At 36.6% G+C, this 12,550-nt stretch overlaps 1 protein-coding gene across 2 annotated transcripts in view; it reads left to right on the forward strand.

Annotated features, from left to right (window-relative positions):
- Positions 1 to 2,735: 2,735 nt before the first annotated feature.
- Positions 2,736 to 12,550, forward strand: part of LOC131428185 (T-box protein H15-like) — a 125,424-nt gene continuing 115,609 nt past the window's right edge. For both annotated transcript variants that reach the window (XM_058591907.1, XM_058591908.1), the window contains exon 1: positions 2,736 to 3,710. In XM_058591907.1, the coding sequence (XP_058447890.1) occupies positions 3,491 to 3,710 (220 nt within the window). In that variant the 5' untranslated portion in view covers positions 2,736 to 3,490. The remainder of the gene's footprint in view (positions 3,711 to 12,550) is intronic.

Raw genomic sequence — 12,550 nt, forward strand, 5'->3', positions numbered from 1 at the left:
ATGAAAGGTCCTGTGGTCCCATACGTAATTCCTGAATTTCATGCGGATCCGACTTCCGGATTCGGAAATATAGGGTAAAGTGGGTTAAAAATTATACCATCACTGAAAATGGGGAAAAACCTTAAAAAAATTTCTAAATCGACCTCAAATCTTTTCCAATTGATAGTTTTTATCAGTAGACGGTCAAACAAACCGATTTCAGTTATTCTTTCAAGAATCGCAGAAAATTATTTCGAAGAATACCACAGTATTATATATGATAGTATGATTGATATGAGAAAGGCATCATTACACCACTAGGTGGATTAAAACAGGTTTTTCAATTTTAGGTTAGAAGCATACCTTTTTCGAAATGTTGCCCTGAGTATCAGGATCTTCTGACGTCGTTGGTGCTAAATGATCCTTATATACTGGTTTACTAAATAGCACTTTCTTAAAGCGGATTTTGTTTAATGAAATGGAAATGACATTACGAATGCATGGTTTTATTTATTAACAAATTTCTCAGCAGCTTGCGAAACAATATACGATCACGAGCCACTCCACAGAAAAGCTGCGGATCGTTTTCTTCCAATTCACTAAATTCTTCGTTTGTTGTTATACCATGATCCCCAATTACAATACCTATGTAATTATCGAGACCAGCTCGCCATAAAACATTCTCCAAATCTAATTTTGGAATTTCTGGGTCAAATCGCTTCGAGAGAAACTGTAGGCGAATCGTTGCAAATAGAATATTTATTTTAATATCAGACGAAAGAGAGAACATTTCTTGTTTGTTAACTGCTGACATAAGCTCTTCCAATTACCAATGCAAGAAGCGAATGTTATTTACCTGGTTTTTGCGGTAAAAACGAATTCCATTATAAATAAAGAAAAAGAACAATGGATACGTGTATGTTACGTAACAGAATGATATCTGATGTTAATTTCAATGTACTGAGCGCTGGAACAGCCAACAAATAAAATGAATAAGGAAATCTGCTTAGCGTGGAAATAATTTGAACATGATTTGACAAGTATTTGTAACGCTTGTAACAATCATGAAAGTTGCGCATGATCGCGCTCTTTATTTTTCATGAACTTCGCCTTTTCAATCATGATATCATGAACAATGATTTAATATCATAAAGTAATTTATTTTCTTAATCATGATTTTTTGTTCATGAATTTGGAAACGATTTTGTTTCCGTGTCATATTACCGGTAATAAGAAAGACGGGGACGGATTTAGCGTGATGGGTAAGTCGATGCTTTTCACGCAGTTCACGCACATATGGTCAGACAGTTTTCTGACACGAAGAGGCTAATGACCTGGCTAAAACCAAAGAAATCCTCGAACCGAAAAATAAAAATAAATAAAAATAAAATAAGAAAGGAATTCATATACTTTCTGTTGGTTTAGAACCGGAAAAACAAATATTTCGCACTGTTATGTGAACAAAAGCTAACTGCAACTGTCTCTGTTAAGATAAGATAGCAAAACGAGAATAATGAGTACTTGTAATGAACTGATGGAATCGGAATAGGCGCTTGTGCAATAAAGTACAAATAGAAAAAAATGAAATTAGGTTTTGCTAACAACTGCAAATGCAATGACAATGCAAGAGTCCTTATTCAACTAAACTTTCAGTGGACACATATTCGGTGGTAATAATAAGTAAACCCAAACAACCATCGGTAAAAGATGCTTACAGCATTTGCATATCCCAATCGGCAGCGACACTGACTGAGTCCCCACTAACGAACCACATTGTCAAGATCAACTCAACAACAATCACATCCCAGTTCATCGTGTGAAAGTACCAATTTCGTCCAGGCGAACGAATCCGCCGCCACCACTACCACCGTTCGTACCGCTTCCTGCGCTTTCAACAGGCGTTTTCCACCGGAGAGCGCGCACCACTCCAGGATCCCGTTCAATCCCTCCCGACTTCGCGACATTCAACGACTTTGCGCAAGCTGTAAATAGCCTTGGAATGAATCACTTCCTTTCCACATCCGAACCGTCATCATCGTCGCTCAAACTGTCGACGTATGTTCTTTCTCTTATGAGGGCGAGAAAAAAAAATCTCCCCTTCTTATGTTACTGCTCTTCGAGTTGCTCCCAGCAGGAAAGAGACGGGCGGTCGATTAGTAACCGCAAGTACGGTGGTTGCTAGAGCGAGCAAGCGAACATCCATTGCGCTCGAGATACATAATTTTGTGTATTCCTCGGCTGTCACCATCATCCACAGCACAACGATTGTACACTCTGGGACCGTCATTGACACTCGCTGTATAACGCGTTGAAAACATACTTGAGGTTTGTCAGCTGGGACGAACTCACCTACACACCCATACGGGTCGCTATTTCTAGTGGGATGGGTTTACCACTTCCAGTGAGTGACCGGTGGAAGGGCCGCTCAGCACTCACAGCGAAAGAGTGGCTGAAAGAGAGCTTGAAAACAAAATGGTAGCGACTAGTTTTTCCACGGAAACGGAGATCTCGTGAGCTGCTCAGCTGAGATGTGTGTGAGCACGATACAATCTTTTTTTTTGCTGTTCCGTTATGTGTGGACCTTCCGCACGCACACTTCAGCAGTGAGCAACTAGTTGCCGTTGATGGGCGTGGCTTGCGACTGGAACTGGTTCTTGTTTTGCTACGGATTGCTTCATTATCGTTGCATTCGCCGTTGGGCTAGTGCTTTGACGGAGTTACAAAACCGGCTCAGTTCCCTTTTGGTTCTCTGCTTCGTTGCGTGTGCTCCGACTGTATTGGTCGCGTATGTTTCTACTGGGCCAGAGAGGAGGGTAGTCAGTGTGTAGTCAGACCAGTTGGAAGGCAGCTTGAGCGATAGTTGAAGTTTAGTTTCGTACTGTTCGCCTGAAGGCTCGTACATCGTACATCGTCTCTGGTCGTGTCGAAAGAGTGTGGAAGATATTTTGCACTGGGTTGTTGTTACTGTTTTTATTTTCTACATCGCTCAAGTTATTCCTTGCTGCAAGAGGGCAAGTACTTTTACCGTCGTGCTTTCGGTTTTGCGTGTTAGCAGTAAAGTCTACCGGGGGAAGCCTGGTGCGCGAAAGTGTTGTTTTTTCGCTGGACCGTCGGTACTTTAGACAGAACAGAACAGAAAACGTTTGATCGGTGTTTCTCGAGGTGACATGGTGAACGATTGTCGGTGAAACTAGCACAGATCGGTTGGTTTGGCGAGCCTACCGGACATCTGCGGTTTGATTTTGAGTTTTGCATTTCGCTTTGCCCGGTGCTGTTTGGAAAAGTTGTCAAAATTGAGAGAATAAAACGAAAACGTGAATCCTCTAGTGAGTTAAGTGGCAGCAGCAGTAGTACTGTTGGTAGTAGCAGCAGCAGAAACAACAACAACAGCGGCGGCGGCAGCAGCAGTAACAGCAACACGGCAACAACGGTAGCGATCGCGGCAGCGGCAGCGACAGCAGCAGCAGCAGCGGCGGAGGCCCACCGAAAGCAGCTGGCCCGGCACGAAAGGATGCTGCTTGATACACAGAACAATAACACTAGTACCGGGGGCAGTGGCAGTATGACCGCCAACAGCCGGAGTGTCGCCGCATCGGCAGCGGCCCTACAGGCGGCGGCCGCGGCAGCCCTGACCGCGGCTAAGGGTGCTACGGATTTTTCGATCGCGGCTATCATGGCACTGCGGGAGGGTTCCGCAAGCCGGAGCCCTCTGGAAGCAGTCTTCGTAAGTGGCAAGTTTGTTTTCGATTTCCTATTACGAATGCATTAGATTTAAGGTGAGATGGTTCGGTTCAGACTTGATTCCGTGGTTTTTGGTGGATATTTAACGTGAGAGTGAGATCAAAAACTGTGGTGTAAGGTGTAATAAGCGGCCTTTACTCGAAACTTATTACTATATTGGTAGTCTAAAGTATTGCTAGTAACACTTTTATGTATCAATCCAAATAGCATGGTAATTTTTAGACAATTTCAAGTAATTGGAGGATTCATTAGTGCAACCGACGGTTCAAGAATTAAGAGAAGAGTTGAATGCACTTTTTAAACAGTTTCCTCTCTGTAGAAGAAATGTTGACGAATTGATGAGTAGTTTAGATTTTCAGACAATATTTCTGTCGATTTGGTTTCCATTACATGAATTGACAATGCTAAGGGTCACAATATTTATCCAAAAAATGATTACTAGTTCCTCTAACTCAGTTGGAATCGATTTGATGAATAAAATATTATTTCAGACAGACTTGGGAGTTTGTTGTTTAAAAATTACCGCTTTTAAACAGTTTATTTCTTTTCCGGTGCGAATGTAAATGAATATCTGTAGTATTCCGTTGAAAATTACGCGTTTTGATTGGATCCTTTTTGGGTTTGAATAAGCCTTCAACGCGACCCCCAGCGGATGGCCCGCGTTTTGATACTTTCTTCTGTTGTCATGGTGTTCCTCGGGATGGGAAGTGATCAGATGTTGAGTTTCTTCCTACCAACAATTTTATGAACCCGGGTTAGATTTGCGATCAGCGGTGATTTTGTGAACCAAACCGATTAATGCATCAGATTTGAAAATGACGCTTATTTTTAATTCAATTATGATGAAACGGAGTTCAAAGTTGGCTTCACACAAATTGTTTACCTAATAAATACAGTATTGCATTAAACAAACAAACAACAGCTGAGTTGGTAGTTTGGTTAGGTTCGGGATCACTTACTTATGGTTTATTTCCAAAAGTTACCAAATTTTGCAAAAAACCATTACCTATCCAAATAGGAGTATTACTAATGAGTTTTGGGAAAAATTTGAGTATATTTTCTTCACTTTTTTGTTTGTATTCCTAGGTGATTAAAATTTTCTTCTCATCTCAGTAATTATAAATCGAGTTCACTTTTCCCCAATTTCACGTAGAGGACATTAATGAACTAATGTACATTCACGTGTCAAACCGCAAATATTCTGGTCATACTAATTCACATATTACAGCCCTTAATCACTACCGGCATGTTGTAGAATTGGTAGAAAATGAGTATTTTCAAAGCACTCATTTTGCAGCCGCGAGTGAGCGTGTATTTTTTACTTATACTACTTGAAAGCAGAGATGCCAGATCTTTTCTTACAAAATCTGTATAGCTGAGTATAAAAAATCTGTATTTATCTGTATTCACTAATTGTATGAAATTTCTACAATAAAATGAAGATGGCTCCATTAGGTTATGGTTATAGAATGGTAGATTCAATGAGCATTTATTCTTCATATCTTCGTACGACGTTGTCGCGCTCACAGGAATATTCAACGACGACGTTTCCGGTGTTTTGTTTGCATTCGGCCTTTTGTATCTCGACATTTTGCGTAAATCTAAACGATCTCGGCCATTTATATTTAGGCCTTTTTTGATCCGGCCTTCTGTGATTTGGCTTTTTGAGGTGCTCCCGTTTGAAAATAGTGACTTCATTAGTTCACATGGAATTCCAACGTCCAATATGCAACGTCAAGTAAGGTCATACAACTCTCAGTCTGACAATAAAGTTTCATGATGCCATGACTTTCTTGAATATTTGTTCAAATTATAATATAAATATATTTCAGTGTTCATTACTTGGCTCATCATCGAATATTGGCACAAAATATTTCTATTTCAATTTGTGATTTGTCCTTTGATTAATAAAATTTTACCTCGTCATTGCAATCAAATACTAATAAATAGCTCAGACGGAAAATTTTTGATATTTTTCTTTCTTACTTTTTGTGAAATCTGTATAAATCTGTATAAGGTTTAGGAAATCTGTATAAAATCTGTATTCTGTATAAGGCCTATATGTGCATGTGAAAATCTGTATAATACAGATAAATCTGTATAAATGGCATCTCTGGGGTACACCCATTCACCTCATCTCCAGTAGTTATTTCATATACTCAAACCATAAGTTGGAATGAGATTTGCTGTCTCTGCTCGATCCATTGTCGAACTTTTGTTATCTGCGGTATTTCTTTTTAAAGCCGAAGAGAAGACAATGTATTCGATTTTATCACAATTCGTTGATTGAAAGTCGAGTAATCCGCAAATAAAAATGGCGACTCCACTGTTGAGATGAATGTTGGTGAAACACCCCTACATCTAGATGACCAATAGAAATTTTATAGAGCTGCCAGTAACACCGAAAGCGCCTTCTGATGAGAAGTAGGTGCTGAGTAGGTGAAAATGCTACCAAAATTTATGTAGAAATTTATCTACGCATTTCACAGAATCACGTTGGATTAAAAAAAAGAATTCTCATAATCAAATATAGCGCCGATTACAGAGAAAACGTAACGAAAACATGTTTAGAAAAATCAATGCCTACTCAATTCTTCTATAAGGAAATCTTACAGCAGGTTAGGTTTTAGTTGCAATCTAATGGCGTTTTCGTTTTTAATTTGCACTACACCGGTGCAGTGCTACACTGAGGCATGAATAAACGAACAAAAATGACGAAAACATAAACAGTAACCATTGACTACAATAAACGATTCCATTGCACAGAGCTACACCAAACTTTTGATGAGTGCTACACCAGTGGTATCGGTGCTGAAAAAGTGTAGCACTGGTGTAGTGCAATTGGTAAAAACGAACGGTTTAGGTGCAACTTTCGCTACACCGGTGTAGTGCAATTTAAAAACGAAAACGACATAAAATCAGACCGAAATTTTATATAGAAGATGCTAGAACTGAAACTAAAACAAATGTATCTCCAGCGAGTCCTTTCAGCTTTAGAGCAAATTTAGCAGCTGGAAGTTTCATATGCAATACAACTGAAACTGGAACAAACGTGTCTCCAGCAAGTCGTTTTAGTTTCGTTGTCAAATTTATGACTGGTTTAGGATGAAGTTCTATTTTTTTTGTATTACATGGGTAAAACGCTGCTTTGGCTGCCAGTTTTTCTTTTTATAATTTCCAGATTAAAATTTTTAAACTGACATAAATTATGCATCTAGAAGTGGAACACTCCTGAACATGCTCTTATCAATTCAGACTCAGCCAATTTCAAACTGCTGGAATACGTTGCTGTTCTTTTCTTTTTTCATTATATGAAACTCGAATAAAACACTACTGGGGCTTTTTTTCATAAGTTTCAGATTTTTTCATAATTGTCATAAGTTATGCACCAAAACAGGAACACCCTTGAACATATTCTAAAAACGTTTGAAAATTGAAATTATTCACATTGACCTAGGATAGAAAAGCAGGCCGTGAGCAACCGTGTAAATTCGAATGAGAAGAGTAGATAAAATTTGTTTGTTTTAAGATTTCGCGTGAAAGTTCACTGAGAAGTCAGTTTAATTTCTCTTTCGCTTAACCTGGTCCTGGATTTCATGTGTTTTACATATTTGCTTACACTCAAATAAAAATTCACGATCGATTTACTTAAAAAATCACCTAAAATGATTTCAAAAATCAAAATGAATATTTTACGTGACGAATGTTGAATGTTGTGCGAATATAATCATCACATTAGATTTACGTGAATTGACCAAATGTCAAGCAATCTACTAGATTTTCCGATGTAAGTGTAAGTAATTTGAAAATTCGCGAGCATTTTGTTTAATTATTGTAATTTCCACTGTCGGCTAGAAAAGATTGCGATGCGATAAGGTAGCGACAAAATGACGCAAAAATAGCGAAACTGTCATTCGCATTGATTCAACCCCTTCGAGACCACAAGACAGAAAAAAATATTTTTTAAATTGACCGTTACAATGACAAATTTCTTTTGACGATAATCATAATCAATAGTAATGAAATCATTTTGATAATGCGTATGAGATCTGCTTTCGGCTACAACTTGCACGGATTTTTTAACCGTGTGCTATTTATTTGACATATTGATTATTTTGTGCTGAGTATTTGTTCTTTTCATTCATATTTTGTATTAATCGACGCATTGGTCTTCAAAAGTTCGTGCGTTATTCGAAATATTGTCAATTTTGTCTATAAAACATACATAAAATCTTAAATATTCCACTCTAAAAAGTTGGTCGTCTTAGACAGAACAATGAACAATGAAATAACACTTATCGCTAAAGAGGCTCTAATGCTAATTAATTTCATTACAACGGACGGCGAAGGGGTTAAAACAACTGTCCAATACTCTGGCAGACATGCCAGGTGAAATTTTGGGCGTTTGCGTACTAGAAATGCTCCTATGCGAGCTCAAAATTTGAAAGTATGACGAGAAAAATCAAACAAAAACCCTACAGTAATAGCAAAAGTCATTAAATTAAACGATTGTTTATAAAAACTACGAAAGTCTGCAAAAAAGTCTGCTTAATTGCAAAGTCTTCTAACAAACGGATTTGCAAAAAACCTGGCATCTGTGGTTCTGACGCTCATTATTTCGCTATTCTGCGACGATTCCGTCGCATTCTATGTCCAGCTGAAAACCACTATACAATTATTTACTACAAAACAAAAAGAATTATGATTTTGATTCAAATTAATATGTCAACTATGCCGGTTTCATGAGGCTTACAAACCCACTCCCACGACGTTATCGGTTTTAGGTTTGTTTTTATCCATTAAACTACACAGAAAGAAATAATGAAATTTACACGACATGTAATTCAATAGTAACATGGAATAAACATGGGTTGAATCGAAAGTTTGATTGAAAACCATAATTAATGCAAAACTTAATTGGATTGCATTCAATTTTTAATGAATAGAAATGTATTATTCAATTAACGCTTAGTTTTAGAATTGTGAAGTAACTTTATGTTCAATTGCCTCCACCAAATATGTGCATGAAAATAGATGTAAATTTACAAGATATTTTTTTCGGAGTATGCAATTTTTTCTGAAATAAATTATTTTTTCATAGTAACACTGAATGAATATATGAAATATGAACACTGAACTACAGGTTATCTATGAAACACGTAGCTCTTACTGTATTACGCATTAAACAGCTTCTAAATGCCAGTCCATTAAAACCTACGGGAAAAGTAGTGTGGAAAATATTCACATAACTTTTCACGTAACTATGATGTGATTACTTTTTTGAGTGTAGCACATGATGCAAACGTGCATAATTTTATCAGCGTACTATTCATTGATGTACGGCCCTGTCACGACTCCATCTTGATGAGATCAAAATCGGAACTTCAAAATCAGTTGATTGCAATGTAAATAAGCAATTAGTAATGAAATTGTTTTACGGTTTACCTTGTTTATTGCACGAAAATTTGAGATTTTGGGTCGATTCACTCAAAATAACTTGTCGGTTTACCTAATATACAGCAGATAGTGTTTTGACATCAAGTGGAAGTAAGTTTCAAGTAGAGATGCCATTTATACAGATTGTCTGTATTATACAGATTTTTACATGCTCATACAGATTTAATACAGAGTACAGATTTTATACAGATTTCCTCAATGTAATACAGATTTGTACAGATCTCACAAAAAGTAAGAAAGAAAAAAATTGAACTTTTCTTCTGAGCTATCTTTTAGTATTTGATTCCAGTGACGAGATAAAAGTCTATCAATTAACGGATAAATCACAAATTAATATCGAAATCTCTTGTGAAATCCATTCATATTATAATTTGAAACCAATTTGAACTGATATTCAAGGAATTAATGGTATCATGAAACTTTACTGCCAAACTGAGAGTTGTATGACATGACTTGACGTTGCATATTGGGCGTTGAAATTTCATGTCAAATTATAAAGTCAACATTTTCAAACTAGATAAATATATGGAATTACAATTCAATTGTAGTGGATAAAAAAAACTATGACATTTCGTTGTTGAATATTCTTGTGAGTGCGGCAATGACTGATTGAATCTATCATCTTACAACCACAATGCATTGAAACAACATCTTTTAGCATCATTTTGTTGTAAGAATTTCATTTTATTGTGAATACAGATTAATACAGATTTTTTTTTACAAAGCACTACAGATTTTCTATGAAAATATCTGGCATCTCTGCTCATAAGCCTAATGCTACAAATGCACTTTCAAGAAAACACAATTACACTTTAGCAGAAATTTTAAGCGTTTTTATGTACATTGACATGAACTGTCCGCAAATAAATTACTCGCAGATGAAATCAAAACATTTATACTGCCTAAGTTTTTCGAAATCTAATCGTTCGTCTCCGATAAATATTAGTCCATTATGAGCACTAGGATTTGTCGGTTACGTTACATCTCTAAAACCGGAAATGTCTGCCTTAACCCTTCCAAATTCGATCATCACTGCTAGCTAATGTCTTAATAAGTCATTTAAATACCATCATATTTTGGGAACCGGAAGTGTCAACCATTTGATTTTCGAACTTGATCCATAATTCAACAGGCTTTCAAACGAGCCTAAACTTATTGAAATCGGTTCAACCATTTCGGAGAAAAATGAGCGGTAAAAAAAGCGCGTTTTGTCGATTACGTCACTTGTACCATTATATCTCCGGAACCGGAAGTGTCAACTATTTGATTTTCGAACTTGATCCACAATGCAATAGTAGCTTTCAAACGAGTTAAAATAGCTCGATTTTTTAATATTATAAAATAACCGTAAATGCAATGTAATATTGTGTAGTATTCAAACTCTAGCGGTCTCTCAAATAAGAACGGCTGTTTTACAGTCTGACGTTTCGACTACTGGTTTTGGTATCCATCAAGGGAAAGTTCTTTACGTTTTTTCTTGTCTGACAATCGTATTCCTCAAAGAAAGAAAGTTAGTGCACAGTGGTAAAATAGGTGTATGTAGAAACTAAAAGTTTTCATTGACATAATAATGCCAGTTAACATTTTACCGTGCAAACAACCGATCCTGGGTGTGCGATTTAAAGACGAAAAGTTAAATGCAAATTCGCCGTTGGAATCGGGAGCCTGTTGCATACAAGCCTGTGATCGCCTAGTTTACCTGATCTACTTAAAGTTAGGTTTCTTTGCCTTCGTTAGATCCGAACGAGTGGCAGCGAGGTCGGACAGCACTCGAACAAAAATCATGAGGCGTTAACGGAAAAGTACTGCCAAAATTTCCTTGATAGATAAACCAAAACAAATGCTAACAACTAACTAACTTTTCTGAAAAATTCAATTTTTCGGAAAAGTTTAATCAAGAATCTTGAAAAAAATCATGGTGAAAGGATTCTAACCGTTGTTTAACCCCTTAACACTCAAGGGATATATGTTTCCCTTCTATAAAAATCGTTATAGAACTTATTTCCAAGGCGACAAATGTGTTTCTGAACGAATAAGTGAAAAGAACTATCAATCTTTATTACACTAAAAAAGTTTTTGCAAATAGACGTATAGAAAATAGAACACATAATAAATGAATTATGTGCAAATCCCGGCGAAAGTCCATAATTAGGTTAAAACCGGGTCTAAATAAACTTCATAAATGAAATGAATGTTACGTGCAACGTCCACAAGTACATGAAATCGTTTCGTAGAATGCCATAATTAACTATTTATTTCACTATTCTGATAATTAAAGCAATTAAAGCAATAAATTAAATTATGATTTAATAGGCCCAACTCGTCGTTTATTTATTTCTAAGAATCATAGGGAAAAATATTTCCCATGAAATTATAGGAAACCTATGCACCCTGCTATGTTTTTCTGGTGATATTCTCTCAATTTTCATCCCAAATAGCTAAAATATTGTTTTGTACTCACATATTTCGTCCTGCACATCTTATGGTCGTGAAAGGGTTAAAATAGACAATATTACCGATGAACGCTTTTGGGTCAACAAAATGGGCTTGAACACCGACGTGTTTAGTTTTTTCTTTATTTAAAATCAATTTCAATACAACATGAAGAGAGTTGTACGATTTTAGAAAAGGGCTGACTTTCGCTGAAACGACCTGTTGGCTGTTGATTGAATGATCGTGATTCGTTTTTTTTTTATCGTTAATTTATACCCGGCTTTAACCTAATTTTGGCCGTTCGCCGGGTTACCGTGATTCGTGTAAATTATGGTGTGATTCTATTTCAATATGTTGTGCTCTATGTTCAAAACATTTATGGCACGTTGGAATCTTTTACTAGAAACTGGCCTTACTTGGGTCGCGAATAATGGTTTCAATCACCTTTACCTCGAGTACTGTGAATGTAGTGTTGCAACTGTGGGCAAAAAATAGTAAAACTTTCTAATAGTAATGTTGTTGTACCGTTGAATTCCACTATGTCACGTCATTACACTCTCACAAAGTCACTATTTTCACAGTCACTATTTTTCCGAAAGTGTATCAAACTTTATAATACAGATACGTATTTCGAAATGTTATTTATATCCTTCTTCAGTGTATCGGTTTTATAAGTTTATTCAACCCGTTTTATAAGTTTATAAAACCGATACACTGAAGAAGGATGTAAATAGCATTCCGAAATACGTATCTGTATTATACGTTTGATACACTTTCGGAAAAACAGTATCTAATGGGAAAAACAGATTGGAAAATTGACATATAAACACAATGATGTAATAAAAACTGCGAAAATGTTACCGTGGAGACGGGACTCGAACCTGTAGCTAACTGCTAACAGGGGAAATTGTTTTACCAATTAAACTACTTTTCATATGAA

Source organism: Malaya genurostris, chromosome 2, assembly GCF_030247185.1.
Source record: "Malaya genurostris strain Urasoe2022 chromosome 2, Malgen_1.1, whole genome shotgun sequence".
NCBI lineage: Eukaryota > Metazoa > Arthropoda > Insecta > Diptera > Culicidae > Malaya > Malaya genurostris.